Source organism: Antechinus flavipes, chromosome 6 (assembly GCF_016432865.1).
Source record: "Antechinus flavipes isolate AdamAnt ecotype Samford, QLD, Australia chromosome 6, AdamAnt_v2, whole genome shotgun sequence".
In the NCBI taxonomy this organism is placed as follows: Eukaryota; Metazoa; Chordata; class Mammalia; order Dasyuromorphia; family Dasyuridae; genus Antechinus; species Antechinus flavipes.
In genome coordinates, this window is record NC_067403.1 from 150463894 (window position 1) to 150482693 (window position 18800).

Consider the following 18800-nt stretch of genomic DNA (forward strand, 5'->3'; position numbering starts at 1 on the left):
ACACAAAAACTAGTAAGGTGCCATGGTCCAAAAAACAAACAAAAACCACCACAATTCCACAAAAACTTTGTTCTAAGAAATTACTATATAAAAAACATAGCAATAAAAAATTTTTATTTCTAGTGTCCAGCAAGTACAAAATTCAGCTCAAAACTTTATATACTACTTAAAGTTAACCATTTAATAGTACATTCAAGTTATACATGAGTCACATAGAATGTCTTATACTGAAATCAGTGCCGTTTAATAAAGTTCATAACTACATGAACTATATGATCCTAATGTACATGAATTATTTATGGAATAAAAGGGAGATAGAAGTGCCACAGGCACAACAGATTAAAGACTAAAGGATTGCATAACATATTTTTAGTGGTTATAAACTTCTAAGAGGCATACAAGTATAACAGAGCTTTCCGAAGCCAGAAAGACTTAAGTCCAAGTCTTCCGAAATAGTCCTCGTAATTCTCTAAAACCATAAATTACAGATAAATGGATGAAACTGTCACAGGAGGTCTTTTCTATAACAGATGAGGTCGGAATTCCATACAAACAAATCAAACCTAGGATATGTTCAAAAGGCTTACCTGTTCTGTAGTGGATGTTTAACGTAGTGTTCAGGGTTAGCAACCTCCTGATTGGTTTCAGTTTTTTCTTCTTCTGCAGGTGGGGGATTAGGAGTGGTGGTGGTTTCCTACAGAAAAATAACCAAATATTATATGGTTAAAATCTGGTCTATTAAAAAGCTTGATTTAACTCCAATCTCTAAATATCAACTCCATTTTACAAGCTAAGGATATAGATATATAAATGTCTCATATAATTATTAAAAATATTTGCATTCCTTTTTTTTTTTTTTTGAGTTCCAAATTCTCTATCCCTCTATCTCTTTCCCACCCATTGAGAAGGCAAGCAATACTTCGTTATTCATCAACTCAGGCAAAACATTTCCTTCATTAGCAATGCTGTTCCTCTCTCCTCCTCACATGAGACATGAGAAACAATATGCTTCAATCTGCATTCAGAATTTATCAGTTCGCTCTCTCTGGAGGTGGACAACATTTTTTATCATGAGTTCTTAGGATTTCTCTTGGATCATTGTATTGATAAGGATAAACTAGCTATTTCACAGTTAAATCATTGTTACAATATTGCTACTACTTATACAAATGTTCTCCAGTTTCTGCTCACTTCACTTTTTTTGTATCAGTATACACAAGTCATCCCAGGTTTTTTCTAAAGCCATCTCCTTCTGCATCATTTTATATAGCACAACCATATAAAAATTTTTTCAGCCAAATTCCTCAATTGAGTGGCATTTCCTCAATTTCCCAGTTCTTTTTAGTAGCTCATATTTCATTTCAGCAAAGTGGCATAGTTAAGTTATTTACAAGTAAAATGTTACTCTAGTCTAAATTCAACAGACATTTATGAAACAGCTGGGAAAATGCTTTTCTGAATTTAACTCCACCATGTGAATATCCCTAATACTAACCATCAGAAAGAAACCTACTACCTCTAAAGCTTATAATACAGTTTCCCCTCTTCTTTCAAGACAGACTTCACAGGCATCTATCATAAAAGAATGTAATAGCAGTATATGAGTATTAGTTATTGTTGCAAGGAACTTTTCATTTGACTACAAAACTCAAACTGGAGAAAGCTGGCCAAAGCAAGACCTTCTGGCCTAAAAGGAAACCCAAGGGGTAGCCGTACTAGAGTTTCCAAGAGACAAAGTCTATTTAAAGTCATGTTGAAATTGGGCTTGTATATTTGTTCTAATTGGTTATGGACCTGACTTCACATAAAAAACTGAATCTGAAATTGCTTTCTTATCAGTAATCTTTCCTACCCTTTTTACATGTTCAATTTCCTTTTCCATTAATAATCAACGATTTCTCTATTCAACACTTCCAAGTTCTCAGAAAATACTATTATTGAAATCTCATGCTTTTGAATCAGTTACTGATCCCTGGGCCTCTTTCATTTCTCTAGAACTAACCCTATTTCCCAAAATTATTTTCAATGATCCCTTCACTGAAGTCACAAAATATCAAGCTGTGTTGATTTAATTTGGAAGAGCTTTGGAAGCTCTTCATAGAGCTCCAGTACTACCTTCAATTTAAAGATGTTACTGCATAGTTACCTTCATGGTATTTACTATGAGCATATTTGTAATGCTTACTTAAAAGGGAGATAATCACATTTCAAAAGAGAAGGTATTTCTTACAGCCTCTGGGTGTACAATGAAATCAAATTTGCCATTTAACTTGATTTGCCTTTCATTAACCTCACAATTCACCTTCAATATGTGTATTTAATTTCGCTCAAAAAATTTTCCAAAGGCTAATATTAATAATAACTTTTAATGTTTCAAGATGCCAGAGCTTACTTCTGCTAGTAAAAACACCTATTCTAAGTATTACTTTCCTTTCCTTAAAGAAAGATCAAGGCAATAAGGAGAAAAACAAAAAACATAACCAAGTATTAGTTGTTAATATTTCGATAAACTCAGAATTAAATGTTTATAAATTGAGATAAAATTTAAAGACACCAAAAACATTAGGACTGAGACTTAACAATTATCAGAATCTTACTCCAGTTCTAACATAGTAGCTTACTAATCTTTTTCCTAATTTCTGCTTATCTAAATATTATGATTAGGACAAAATGACAAAAATATAGGTAAAGGGCCAGCTGGTGTTTGAGGGGGTCAGAAATAGGTGTGATTACCCCTCCATAAAGGTCTGAAATTCCCCAAAAGATTTTTTTTTAAAAAAAACAAGTTTCAAAAGTTCAACTTCTCTAAACATAAAATAAATATTTTGGCTAAAATGTAAAATTACTTCTTTGTATTATACATTTTCCATGACAGAGGCGGTGGGTACTAATCATCTCTCTGAAGTTTTCAAACATGATCATTTGAAAAGGGATGAATAAGGATTTCTTTCACATACAGATTGAACTAAGTGATCACTCAAGTCCCCAGCAAATCTCAAATTCTATGAATGTTTATATAACTTGTAATTGTGTTCACATTAACATTATTCTATTAATAATAGAAATAAATATCACAGAACAACACCTGGAACATTCCCTCCCCCATCCCCCTCTCTCTCACACATACCATTTTACACAGAGAATTTCCCTGATTTACCTGAGAACATACTCTAATAAAGTAACTGTCTACACTTGGTGTCACATAGCTTATTAAGGACAGGACTGGAATTTGAACCTAAGTGTGTGTGTGTTTTTTTTAAATAAATTCAAAACTCTTTCCATTTAGACTATTTATTTTTGTCTCTGCTCAATACCATTCCTGTCCCCCTTTTAAATGTTTATTTAAAAAGAGTAAAAATATGTTCGAATCCGATATTTTCTATTATTCTTTAAAGTCAACTTTTGTGGACTCTAAAAAGCTTTATGAAACCTAAGTTTTCCTTTATTTTTACGAAGTTCTAATCACTGTATAGTGATTAGGAGAACTTCTACAAACTCGAGTTTAAATGTAGCCTCAGGTACTTAATAGTTGTATGACTTAACTAAGTCATTTAACATTGTTACAATCTCAATTTCTCCATTTGTTAAAAAAAAAATGAGGCTAATATCACTTACATGCCAAAGTTGTAGTAAGGATAAACCAAGTTAAAATATATAATAGTTAATATTTGTAAAAAGTGCTTTGCAAAATTATTTAGGGAAATGATTAAAGTGCCTTAGTATTTCTGACTGATACCACATTTAAAGATTAAGAATGTATTAGAATAGAATCTTTAAAACTTGGTTATTGGGGAAAAGGTAAAGGGACCATTTGACAAATTCTAAAAAATTCCTTTACAACAGTCTAATTTTTCCATTAGTTTACTATCTTTTTAAACTTAAGTAAAACCTCAATCTGACTTCCAAAAGAACTATTCTTTTAAGAGAGAAACACAATTAGGGAAATCAATAGACTTCAGGAATAACCTTTTATTCCTTTTGACTTCTACGATATTAGGATCATTTAGAAATTAGACCTGAAAGGGACTTAAAGTGACAATTTTTTATCTTGAGGCCATAGATTGTGAGTTGGAAGGAAATTGAAAGTTTTGGGTTTTTTGCTGAGGCTATTGGAGTTAAGTGACTTGGCCCAGCGTCACACAGATAAGAAGTATTAAGTGTCTGAGACCAAATTTGAACTCAGGTCCTCCTGACTTCAGGGCTGGTGCTACATCCATTGCACCACCTAGCTGTCCCAGAAACTGCAAGTTTTTTGATTTATTTAAAGTGATGTGCAAATTATTTTGGACAAGCAGTGTCTTTGAAATAGTTTGATTTTGTGACCAAAATTGTCATGCACATAGATCTACTTCTGCTGCTGCTGCTGACACAAGACTGACTCAAAAAAGTTGACTTTAACCAGATGAAAACATACTAAGCTAATTTTCCAATTTTGCTTAGATCTCTGTCAAATGAGTACTGGATTTTATGCTACACATATTTATATCACTGCTCTTAATTTTGGAGGATTTATTTTTGTGAATGGCTATTATTCCAAGGAATTATTGAAAAAGCTGTAGCTCTTAAAGAGCACACTTTAATAACCATTAAGGTACTGCAATCATATAGTTGTTGGTATTGAGATATTTCAAGGAACATGCCAAAAATTGATAAGTTATTCCTGGAAAATAATTGTTCCTGAGAAAACAAACAAATACCTTCAAAGGAATTTGAATGCTGGAACAACTGTTATTGATTTCTTTTATAATGGACTTCTAGGAAATTGGAATAACAGTGAAATGATCAATCAAAAAACAGCTTCCAGGCCAGGTACAATAGTAATGCAGGTTAATATTATCTTTCTCCCAGGGAAGCTGAGACCAATGGATTTCCCCCAAGTTAAGTCTCCTGTAGTAGAGAGCCAACAGGACTGCTAAGGATGGGTAAAGGAGTTGGAGCTAGAAAAAGAAAAGCTCAAAGCTTCTGAGCCAATCAACTAGGCCAGGGAGTGGCTGCTATGTTTCTATCCTTGGTGGAGTAGGGAAACCTGGCCACAGGCATATTAGCTGCTAATTGATGCTATTAAATCATAAGACAATGCAAAGACTGGTAAACCAGAAAAGTGAATAATGGTAATTTTTACTGATGAAACTTCCAATTTTTCATTTCAGGCTACCCCTAAACTGCTGGCAGTAAAAATGGTAAGATCTTGGCACATTCACATTTTAAGATATGTAACATAAAACTTGGGGATTTTTCACCAAAAAGTTTTTTTCAACGAGGAAATGATAAAACTAATAAAGAGATATAATGAAAAATAGAATTCTGGAATCACAGAAATTCCCAAACGGAGACGAAATACTGTAACATGATCATGTATTATGCCACAGGTCACAAAAAGTTAAGAAATGTATCTAAAAGAGATTTTAAACATGCTTTAATGGCTTGGGAACTTGTTTGATTTTAACTATTGAACACCCATGGGAGGGTGGGGAGGGGGGGGCGCGCACCAGCTTTGGAAAAATGACCTGTTCCTCCAAGGTCACTAAGTCTGTTATATGAGATCAAAGAATTGAAATCCAGGTTTCTCCTGGTTTTAAGGCTGATTCTTTTTTATCATGCTGCCTCTGCCTCTCAAAATAAAAGTTATTCAGTGATCACTCAGAGGCATCTTCAAAGAAAGATTATTTTTCAATATATAGAGCAACAATAGTTCCTATGTGTTAAATTATCAACTCTATGCAAATACTTGTATTTATTAGACGGTATTTCTTTCCAGTTTCCCATTTCCCAATTCCCAAAACCTACTGAACATCTCAAACTAGGATGATGCCCCAAAGATATTTCAAAGTTAACTCATATAATACCTTTCAAAATCAAGTCCTCTTAATACTATCACGACCTAGTAAACACCAAGACCCTTACTCACTCAAGCATGAAAAAAAATGCACCAGTATACTGGTTGTTCTCCCTTCCTTAAGTTTATCCCCATTCCAGTCCATACTCCATCTAGTATCTGGAATGCTCTCCATTTTGCTCTCCTTGACTTGCCCAGCATCTTCAAGTCCTAACTAAAACGCCATCTTCTTTGTAAAAGAAAACCTAATCTGTTTTTTTTTTTCCTGTTAGTAACTTTCAATTTATCCTATATAAAGGATATATATGGATATAAGGATATGTTTATATAGTTATTTGTGTGTTGTCTCCCCTTGTTCAAATAAAACACATGTAGCCAAGATCAGAAGGAAAGCAAAAAGTTCACAAAAATTTTTATACAGAGATTCTCAGATAAAGGTCTAATTCTTAAATATACAAAGAACTTTGTCAAATTCATAATACAAGTTTATTCTCCAACTGATAAGTGGTCAAAGGATATGAAATTGCCAGTTTTTAGATAAATAAAAATACTATATAATAATGAGAAATACTCTAAATCATTATTGATTAGAAACCTTAAAAAACCTTGAAATATCATTTTACACTTATTAGAATGGCTAAAATGTTTAAAGGGAAAAAATTATTGGAAGGGATGTGAAAAAGTGAGACACTAATTAATTCATTGTTGGCAGAATTGTAAACTGATTCAACCCTTTTGGAAAGCAATATGGATATATGCCCAAAGAGTTATTACACAAGCAAAGAACTGGAAATTGTGGGAATACCTATCAACTGGGGAATGGCTAACCAACTTGTGGTATATGACTGTGAAGAGATGCTACCATCTTGTGAAGAAATGATGAGCTCAATCGGCTTAGAAAAACATAGGCAGGTTTGCACAAAATAATGAGCGAAATGAAGAGTCAAGACAGTATCATATACAATAACAATCTGAGCAACTCATTTTGACTATCATATCCAAATTAATTAAAAAGATATATGAAGACATTATCTACAGCCAGAGAAAGAACCAATAAAATAGAAGTATGTGTAGAATGATATTATACACATATACATATTTGTCTAATGGTAACCATGGAAGAAAAGGAAGAGGGTAAAAAGAAAAGGATAAAAAGGAAATTTTCATAATTTCATTATATGTTTAAAATAAGTTTAACAATAGAATAGAAACAACAGAATTAGTTTCATGTATAATCATTTTTTAAAAATTATATTGTTATGGAAATGCTTTATTCCATACATTAAAAATAAAACAATTAAAAATGTTAAAATAAAGCATTATTAATGCCAACTTCAACATCTGGAATGTTCAAGGAAGGGGAGGTTCAATGAAGGGGAGAGTGCCAATAACTGGTGCTGGAGAGCAAAAGTAAACCAAAAGGATGTTTATAAATTAAATTTTCATGGTAGAGATAAGTGCTGATACTGATATCTATAACCAGGAAGGGCTAAAACAGAGAAAGAAAATTATAGACCAATTTATATTGATTCAAAAAACTTAAATATTAGCAAAGAGATTTTAGCAATTTATCATCAAATGGAATGCAAAGCTGGTTCAATATCAAGAAAAATATCAGCATAATCATATAAATTAGAGCTAAGAAAAATCATATGACAATAGCTACAGAAAAAGAACTTGATAAAATGCAATACCCACTCTTAATAAAAACACTACAGAGCTTAAGAATGGAGAGTTCCTTAAATAAATAGCAACCACCTATCAGCAAACATCTATTGTGATGAGAATAAGCTAGAAGCATTATTAATAAAATAAGAGGTGAAACAAGGATGCCCACTGTCACCACTATTTTTCAACACCACACTAGAAATATTATCTTTAGCAATAAAAGAAAGTGAAGGAATTAAAAATATGTAATGACAAAACAAAATTATCACTCTTTGCAGATGACATGATGCTACATGTAGAAAATTCTAGAGAATCAACTAAAAACTATTAGAAACAATTAACTTTAACAAAGCTGCAGGATATAAAATAAACCCACATCTCAGGCACCTTTATGTTACCAACAAAGCTCAGCAGTAATAGATACGAGAAATCCCATTTAAAATAACTATAGACAAAATACTTGGGAGTCTACCTAGCAAAACACAGCCAAGAATTACACGAACACAATTAGAAAAACACTTTTCATACAAATAAAGTTACATCTAAAGAATTGGAAAAATATGAATTGCTCACAGATAGGCCAACATTGTACTAAAAATGACAATTCTATCTAAATCTACTTATTCAGTGCCATACCAAATTGCTAAAAAAATTACCTTTTAGAGAAAAAAATTACAAAATTCAACAAAAATACCAAAAATATCAAGGGACTGAATGGAGGGGAGGGGAGAGGGAGAGGGGGAGGTAAGGTGGCTTGGCTACAACAGACCTAAAACTATAATAAGTGGCAGTCATCAAAACTATTTGATACTAAGAAAAGAGTAGTGAATCAGAGGAATACAATAGGGACACAAGACCCAATAGTCAATGACTATAATATAGCTATATCTATCTATCAAATTTGTCTATAACAAGTGATAAGCAGGCTGATTTCAGAAAAGCCTGGAAAGACCTATGTGCACTGATGCTGAGTAAAGTGAGCAGAACCAGGAGAACACTGTATACGGTAACAAGATAATTAAGTGATGATCAATTGGGATGAACTTCCAAAAAAAACTTGGGGATGGAAAATGCCAATCACATTAGGAGAACAATGGAGACTGAATGTGGATCAAAGCAGCATAGTATTTTTTTGTTTTCTTCTTTCTTGTGGTTTTGTTTTGTTTTTTTTCCTTTTGGTCTGATTTCTCTTAGAAAAAAATGACAAATATGAGAAATATAGAAATATGTTTAAATGTATAGCAAATATTTAATCAATATCAGATTGCTTGCTTTTGGGGAGAAATAAGGAATGGAGAAAAAATTGAACACAATTTTTTACAAAAATGAATGTTGAAAAATTTTATTATATTACTATTTTATACTATTGCAAAAAAAAAATTATTAAACCATCATATTTAGCATCTGACAATACTAAACTCTAGCTCTGTAGTATTTTATGACAATCCCTTAAAAAAACAAAAAAACTCTCTCCCCTCCTCTGAGAGAAAATGAAAAGGAATTAAACCTTGTGACCTTCCTCCCAAATTAAGAAAAGTGTAAGGTAAAAAGGAGTCATCTCTCTGATCCTGGTTTAAATCACAACCTCTGAGCACTACAGATACAGTCTTGTTATAACCCTGACAAATAATTATCCAGGAATCTGCTTCACTGCTTCCTATGAAAGGAGCAACCCCAAGTCCTCTCAAATTATCTTTCTGTCAAGTTTCATACCTTTGTTCCTGATTCCTGATTTGGTCCTCTGGAGCAATAACATTAGATAATTTTTCTTCATGTACAATACAGCTTTTCAAATGCCAAAGGCGGCCACTGTGATCTACTCAAACATACAAATTTTTCTCCTCTCCAAGCTAAACTTCCTCAGTCCTTCAACCAAATATTATATAGCATGGTTTTCAATCCTCTTGAAAACTCTTTATTAATAAACTTTCTAAGGAATGTTCTAAGTTCTAAGGTAGGAAGGGGGCAGGTTATGAATATGAAAGGGGGAGGTGAGAAAAGACACCAAAAAATCAGGACATTTGCTAATTTCTACAGAGGATATATGGCAGAATAGATCCAAGCTCTGGAACTGAAGTCATTAAAAACTGAGTTCAAGGGGGCAGATAGGTGACGCAGTGGAGAGCATCAGCCCTGAAGTCAGGAAGACTGGAGTTCAAATCTGGTTGACACTCCCTAGCTATGTGATCCTGGCTAAGTCACAACCCCAATTGCCTCAGCAAAAATAAAAAAAAAAAAAAAAAAAAAAAAACTAGGTTCAAGACCCACCTCAAATACTCTATAACTGTATAAGCTAACCTAGAAAGTCAAAGAGGGAAGAATGAAGAGAACCAGGTACTTTCCTAAGTTTTTGACAAATATATTTCTTTCGATCCCCATAACTCTGTGAGGTAGATGCTATTATTATCCCCATTTTATAGCTGATAGCCTTTGAGTCTCATTTGTAAAATAAGGATAGTAATAGCATCTACCTCACAGAGTTGTTAGGAAAATTGACTCAAATAGTGTAACAAAATTTAGAAATAGAAACTATTATTAGTATCATTCAGCAATTTTACTGGGCAGGGGTTGACTGAGGTATTCCCTTTCCAGGTCCAAATCATATGGCATCCACAAGAGGTTACTCTAAATTTTGATTGCAAAAAGAATATAAATTTCAAAGAAACTTGTATTTATGAGAAAGCATGATATAGTAAAAAGAAAATCCAACTTGAAATCAGAAGATCTAGCTTGTTTGATGGCTGACACTAGTTGTGTGACTTGGAAAAAGTCACCCCACCCCAACTCTTAGCCTGTTTTGAAGCTATTGTTTGTACTATACCTCTCTAATAGGGCTACTGTGAATAAAGAGCTTTACAAATCAATAAAGGAGCTATTAATATGTTAAAAAGTAATCCTATTACTTTCATAAGTTTCTAATCCCTAAAGATGCTGTGTGTAATATTTCATTACATAGTAACTAAGTTTAATTACAACATTTCAAGTATTACTGGCATATGCTTGCTGCCTAACATCTCTAACTGGTTCCATGAAAAAAAAAAGGTATTAGATAAAAAATACTTCACAACATAGTAAACTTCGGAACAAGACTCTAAAATGGAAAAATCAAGTGATGGTAACAAAAGTTCTTTATTTTTTAGATGAATTACTACAAACTATATTATGACAGATATGCCTGCTCAAGTGTCAAGAAATGGTGATAATGCCACAGAAAGAAAGAAAAACTTCCTTAAAGCCAAAACCTTACTAGCTCCCAAAATTCAGGTTCATAATTAGTACTATAATACAGCTACAAAAGGAATTAAATACAAAACAGGTTTTTGAAAGCTAAGTTAGGATTTTACCAACTACTTAAAATACTCTTTCTTTGGGGAAATGCATACCAAATATAAATCCAGTATAATACAATAGACAAAGTCTAAGATATGGAATCAAAGGAACTGGGTTCAAATATATATCGTCGGGGGAGGGTTGAGGCAAGGGGGCTACTTTACTTCTCTAGAAGACCTCTGTTTCCTCACTTGTAAAAACATATGACCTCCAAAGGATATGAACAGACAATTTTCTGATGATAAAATTGAAACTATTACCACTCATATGAAAGAGTGTTCCAAATCATTACTGATCAGAGAAATGCAAATTAAGACAACTCTGAGATACCACTACACACCTGTCAGATTGGCTAAGATGACAGGAAAAAATAATGATGAATGTTGGAGGGGATGCGGGAAAACTGGGACACTGATGCATTGTTGGTGGAGTTGTGAACGAATCCAACCATTCTGGAGAGCAATCTGGAATTATGCCCAAAAAGTTATCAAACTGTGCATACCCTTTGATCCAGCAGTGCTACTACTGGGCTTATACCCCAAAGAGATACTAAAGAAGGGAAAGGGACCTGTATGTGTCAAAATGTTTGTGGCAGCCCTGTTTGTAGTGGCTAGAAACTGGAAATTGAATGGATACCCATCAATTGGAGAATGGCTGGGTAAATTGTGGTATATGAATGTTATGGAATATTATTGCTCTGTAAGGAATGACCAGCAGGATGAATACAGAGAGGCTTGATGCTCTGTTACATGAACTGATGTGATGCTAAGTGAAATGAGCAGAACCAGGAGATCATTATACACTTCAACAACAATATTGTATGAGGATGTATTCTGATGGAAGTGGATTTCTTTGACAAAAAGACCTCACTCAGTTTCAATTGATAAATGATGGACAGAAGCAGCTACACCCAAAGAAAGAACACTGGGAAACGAATGTGAACTATTTGCATTTTTGTTTTTCTTCCTGGGTTATTTTTACCTTCTGAATCCAATTCTCCCTGTGCAACAAGAGAACTGTTAGGTTCTGCAAATATATATTGTATCTAGGATATACTGCAACATATCTAACATATATAGGACTGCTTGCCATCTGGGGAGGGGATGGAGGGGGCGGGGGGAGGGAGGGAGGGAGGGGAAAAAATCGGAACAGAAACGAGTGCAAGGGATAATGTAAAAAAATTACCCTGGCATGGATTCTGTCAATATAAAGTTATTATTAAATAAAATAAAATATTAAAAAAAAAAAGATTATATGACCTCTCTCACATCCATTTCAGGCCACCAAATTTTAACTTGTGAACTGCCTCCATACTTCATATCAATTCATTATCAACTCCCAAATAAGTTGAACAGAGAAGAGCATTTAAAACTGAGACAATTATGTGGAAATAAGATTTTTGCCCAATCGGGACCTGAATAGACAGAGTGGACTTTCATAATTGGATGACAATAGAATGAACAAAAACAGCCAAATCCAAACCATCTCAAGAGTTTACTTTGCCATAACTCTCTATTACAGGCTGTACCCTAATCAACCATCCTGCAAATATCACAAATCACAAAAAGAAGTCTGGATGGGACAAATCAATTAAAAACAAAAATCCATAATTATAACTTTAAAAATTATTCTTACTGATGATGTGTATAAGTTCATATGAAGAATAACATGATAGACCATTAGCTCAACTTATATTTTAGAAAACCTCTTCAAAAGTACTAAGCATGGTTAGTTGATTCCCCCCCCCCCATACAATAACAATATTTGTTTTCTGGGGAATCATGATGCTATGGAAAGAATAATGAATTTAAAATAAGAGAATTCAAGTTCAAATATTAACTTTGATGCTTTTCAGATGTATGACCTCAAAACTATGCACAAAATAGGGCTGTGGGTTATTTAAGAGGTAAAAGTAAAATATAATTTTCAAATAATATAATACAAACTTGTATGGTTTATCTAATACAACTAGGTGAATATAAATCTAATCTATTCTTTCTGAAAACAATAACGAACTGTGAAAAAAGCCCCTTCTTTCTCAATATCCCCAGAGTCAGGATTTGAACTTAGGTATTTCTAACTCTGACACACACTATGTGACATATAACTAAGATCACATATTTTAGAAAAGTGGCTGATAAAAATCTATAAAGAGAGCTTATGCCAAAAGGATTCTTTTTGTAAATGAAATCCCTGGATCCAGTTCAAAAATAAAAAAATAAAAATACATGTGTATGTATGTGCATGCATGTGTATACAACCCTAATCACAATTCCTCCAATTTCTGGGGGAGTATTTTATACCACAGGATAGCTAAGTAATGTAGCAGACAGAACATAAGAGAAATCAGGAAAGATTTCTCTTCCTGAGATCACATCTGGCCTCAGACATTAGTTGTACGACCATGGGCAAGTCATCTAACCCTGTTTGTCTCAGTTTCCTCATCAGTCAAATGAAGAAGGAAATGACAAATTTCTTTGTCTCTGCTAAGAAAACCTCAAGAAAACTTATAATTAATAAGCATTTCACCAAAGAAAGAGTACTTTTTAAGTTGCTGGTAAAATCTTAACCTAGCCTTCAAAAAGTCACTAAGAGTTGGACAGGGGCACATTTCAATAGGCAGCTACTGCAGAGATACCATTTAAAAATAAAATTAATTCTCATGTAACTATCTGGCAAAAATGGGAATTTAGAGGATTTGTACCCAATATGTTAAATTAAATTCAGGTTTTAATGACTCTAAAACCAGTATACCATGGTCATATCAGGCTATACTGACTCTTATTGTTTATCTATATTATGGAAGGCATTTATCTCTTTCCTTAGATTGTAACTTCATTTTTTGTGTTGTGTGCCCAAGGGCCCGGACACATAGTAAGCACTTTATAAGTGCTTGTTAATTGATTCCTGCCTACAAGATTTATTTGCTACTCACCAATCCATACTACCCCATATGAGGTTTATGCAATGTAAAGCTGGAGTTCAGGTCAATTTAGCAAATGTATTAATGCCTATAACAGTATGAGAGCAAGTATGAGAGCAAGCATGAGAGTCAGTAAAGTACTGATCATGATATACTGCGCCTTTAGTCATTAAAACCTAGATGTAATGGTGTATGTTTGAGGAAGAGAAGGAAGGCCAATTTGGATAGACTGAGGCAAAAGAAGGCTTTTGACAGTTCCAGAAGGGCTTTAAAAACTAAAAAGAAGAATTTCCATATTGCTAGGGGAAATAACCATTGAAATGGAATGAATTGAAAGGGACTTGACATTTCAAGCTTTGTCTTTGACATTAGTTTTTTTATGATTCAGAGGCAAGTCTCAAGCTCTCAAGCTCTAGTCTAGACGCACTCTAAGACTAGAAATTGCAAGGAAGAAAAAAAAAAAAAAACCACTGATATAGTTTCCTCATCAAGGAAGAGTTCCTTGTATCAATAAAAACCAGAGGTTCAAATCTTATACCTTATATTGCTATTACTTGAATCTTTCTCAAAGTGTAAAAGCTTATTATATTACCCCTGGAGCAGGCACATTGCCTGGCAAACAATAATACACAATCTCAGAGATGGAAAGGAACTTAGAAGGATACTAGCCTTGTCTGGCTAGTATCTTAATAAAAATGTCCTTATATCATCCCTGACAATTCTCATCTAGTCTGTACTTGAAGACTTCTAGTTAGAAGAAACATGCTCTTTCTGCTTCTGGACAATTCCTGTTTTGGTTTGTTAGCCAAAACCTTAATCTCCACTGTGTATACTTGGTAAATGTTCACTAAACTGAGCAAGAATTAACTTTTATGTCATTATCCTAAGTACCACATGAAACTGAAGATCTGTACTAAAGACAAAGAATTAAAGACACACAGGAAAATAATACACTCTTGGGCAATTATCACTAATGCTATTTTTAAAAATGAGAAAACATTTTTTTTTTAAAACTTGGAAGCTTCCAAGTAACAAAAGAGACAGAAACAGCTATCTATCAGAGCTGAAGGATCAAAAGGCAAACCAGAATTAACATTAAGGAAGTAGTAAATAAGAAATTATCAAGAGCTATGACTAATATCAATGCTTCCACTGCAATGAGTCCTAAAAATTTTGAAGGAATAATATGTGAATTAAGAGATTTGAATATAAGAATATTTTAAAAGAAATTCTAAATGTTATTTATTTTTGTGGCTTCCTTTCAAATTAAATTTTGAAGCATGAAATAATTAAAACCAATGGCTGGGACAACTAAGTATCACAGATGTGGCTAAAATTAAACATGCTTTAACAGCAAGTTTAATAACAGCAAATAAATTTCACAAAATAGTCTAGTAATTTTTCATTAAGTGCAAAAAGTCCAAACATAATTAAACACAATCTAAAATTCTTTAAAGTAAAGTGACATTATTATTTCAGTAGTTTCATTTGCAGCATACTTGTATATATATCATTAAGAACGTGGCAGAACTTCAATTCTCTCCTTCATTCTCATAAACATATAGTTTTAACTATATAGAAAAAGTTCACTCTTATCTTTACTACATCTCTGTAACAAGCTAGACTGATTATCTCCATTTTTTTAACATATGAGAAAATAAGAGATTCACATAAATTGACTTATCCAAAGTTACATGTCATTAATGTGGGAGGAATCAACACATATTTGCATATCACTTCTCCAATGGAAAGACCAAGAATAAATTATCTCCTAAATAAATAAAAACTTATTTAAGATATTAGGGGGGAGAAAGTGCCTTATTAGAAGGGAAAATTTTAATCTAAATTAATCTCAATATAGTGGTAAATGTCTCACAGAACCTGTCACTGTCCACTGGAAAAGACCAATAAAAACCATACTTTGGAAAGCACCTACAATTCAGAATTTGGCCTTCTGGAAAATAAAGAACATCAGCATTATTCCCATTCTGCCACTAACTAGCCATGTAATCTTAGCAAAGTCTATCCAAGCCTCAGTTTCCCCATTTGTAAAATGTAGTTTTAACTAGAATTCATTAAGATACCTTTTCTTGTTCTAAAATTATCAGTTTTAGTTGGTCTTATTTCCTAGGTATCCCTTTCTCCATCAAACTCCCAATACAAACAATAAACAACATCTAACAAGCTTTAAGAGCAAGTTAACTTCCAATCAATATTTAAGAATCTTTGCAAAATATAAATACTCCTAAAGGGGTGCCTATCAATCAGAGAATGGCTGAATGAATTATAGTATATGAATGCAATGTAATAGTATTATTATGCTTATAAGAAATGATCATAGAAGTAGGTTCAGAGAAATATGGGAAGATTTCTTTGAATTGATAGGAATTGCAAAATAGTATTGCAAAATTTTGCAAGACCAATTTTCTGCAGTCATAAAGCTAAAAAGTGCAAATACAAAAATCTCACCGTACTCATTTGTTTAAAATCTATTCTAAGAACCCCAACATGTAAAAATCTCTGTCCCATTAAGTGTTTTCCTAAGCACTTGTTCAAAAACTCCATATAAAATTCCTTAAAAGACAATGGAAAACAATTTTATCATAATATCAATCATAGTTAAAAATAATGTGCATTCACTAAAAGAATTTGTCATTATGGAGACCAATGTCCAATATATAAACCAAATCAAAGAATTCCCTATAGTCTTCCAGATGCTCCCACTTTAATGACATTGTGCTAGCTGCATCCAGCTTTAGAATTTTAAAAGCCTCCCAAAATAAGATTCATAATCACTCAAAAGTTTGGCTTAAGTTATTTACATCAGAAAAATCAAATGGATATAGAAAATCTATCATCTAGATTTATAATAAGCAACTGGACAAATAACTCAAGAATTATATTTACTATGCAAAACAAACGAGTCTGGAGATACAAATGGAAAATTGCTTCTATTCTATCTAATAAGGGGGAGCCAATACACATTAAGTTTCAAATAAACTTCAAAACAACCTTAAAGGTCCAGGTCCTTAAGTATAGTTAGTGGCTAGGTATGAGATAATATTTTCTAATTTGTCTAATCGTTTCTACTAATAAAACCAAATTGGTTTCTTTTGCTGGTCTAGCATCAAGGATCTCTAAAATTCCCCCAGCTCTTCAGTTGCTATTTTTGCTGAAGAGATGAGGGGGTAGTTTTGCACTGAGAAATGCATCGTGCTTATACAATAGTTGAAGGGAGGGAGGGCATAATCAATGAACTGGGAGAGGAGGGAGATAGAAGTTGATACTCCTAGGGTTCTCAGGTTTACCACGAGTAGCAGCTGATAAGCAATTTTGGATGTAGTGGTCAAGATGGAGGAACCTTTCTTCAAAGATTGCTTCACTCAATCATGACTTAACTGACCAGTCTGGTGTAGCATAATTGTTGGTTCTTGGTAGCACAGCTATTCTCTGGACAGGCGGAAGACTGCAGACTGGATTTTCAGAAATTATAAAAGTCTCTTACTAATTCAAGAGTCTCATAGAGTTCTATCTTTTTTTTTTTGAGGCCTATCTTTTTAATGCTACCATTCTGTTGGCTTTGCTATATGAAAGATACAGAATCTCTCTAAAAAATTAAATATGAATATCATGCAAGTGAAAGAATCTAAGAACTTCTTGCCTAGATGAATGCTGAAATGGGAAGCAAACCTATTCAGCTCACATATACTTACCCAATGAAGCAAAACTCTGAAATGCACTTCACAATAGATTGAATAATGGTCAACAAATCTATCCAATGAGAAATTATATTAAGTGATTTCTCCAACCACAAACTATTAAAAAAAAAAAAATCAGCCAGGCTCTCCAGCAAAGCCAAAGCTAGTCCTGGGTAGTCATGCAGACCACAAACTTGATACTTACAGCCTCTCAAGGTTCAGTGGCTTGAGGCAATAATAAAGAATTCCCAAAGAAATCAAGAATGGGAACTTTAAGTAAAATCTTTATGAAACTCTAGCCACAGAGGTAACAGCCTCAGATGAAGGAGTTTCAGAGAAGGCAAAGAGGTCCCTGAAAATATAGTACTATAAACCTTAAAGATGATAATAGAGATTTAAAAAAGAACAAAAGGCCAATCAATCTATACTACTAAAGTTCCTTTAAGGAGTTAAACTTGGCCCAGGTTAAGAGCTCTAAATCCTTAGGAACTAAATAAAGCCAGAAAGGTTTTAAGTATCAATAATTAGTACAAATCATTAAGGCCTCAAAAAGATTTAAATCTATAAAAACTGCAATCAAAGAATCAAGAAGGAAAAATGGATTTTCCACAAGGGGTATATAAATCTCTAAAAGAAATTAAGCAAGAGATTAAATCTAAACTAAAAACTCTCAAAGATTTAGAAGCAGAAAAGGAAAACTAATCCAGCTAAATCCTGAAAACTAGAACAAAATAGAAAACAAATTCATGAAACTTTAATAATTAGAACAAATTCAATTTCATTAACATCTGGAGTTCCCATGTCAAATAAAAATACTTTAAAAGCATCTAGAAAGCAGTGGTTCCAACATCAAGAACTAATCAGGATTGTAAGACCTAATAACTACTACTTAAAAATACAATTATCTCAAAAAAAAAAAGTTACAGCCCTGCAAAGATGGGTCATTGAACCATTAGCAAGATTAGTCACTTTCTAAAACTTTTCAAGAAAAGTCTAGAGCCAAGTGGGAATCTAGAAGTAAATTTATTTGAGCAATTATAATGATGGTGTATTCCACAAGGTGCTAACATTTTAATGGAGGAAACAAAATAAATATACCACCAAAACCTTCAGAGAATTACAGGGAATTAAATAACAAAAACAGATTCTATTGGTTGATTGGTTCTAATCTATGGGTTTGAAGAGGGACAGGAAATAAAAGGTAAAAGGGATATACTAGTATAGAAAAGGAGGCGATGGGACTTGCTATTTCTCTAAATAGGTAACATGAGAAAATTATACAAACATAGTGGGGAAAGGAAGGGAAATTTGACTTCAACTGAACATTTTTATGGGAAACGGACAA

General features: G+C 33.1%; 1 protein-coding gene across 2 annotated transcripts in view; it reads right to left on the reverse strand.

Annotated features, from left to right (window-relative positions):
- The window catches only part of EIF4E (eukaryotic translation initiation factor 4E), a 45539-nt gene that overhangs the window by 12707 nt on the left and 14032 nt on the right, over positions 1-18800 (reverse strand). For both annotated transcript variants that reach the window (XM_051966489.1, XM_051966488.1), the window contains exon 2: positions 588-694. In XM_051966489.1, coding sequence (XP_051822449.1) covers positions 588-694 — 107 coding nt within the window. The remainder of the gene's footprint in view (positions 1-587; positions 695-18800) is intronic.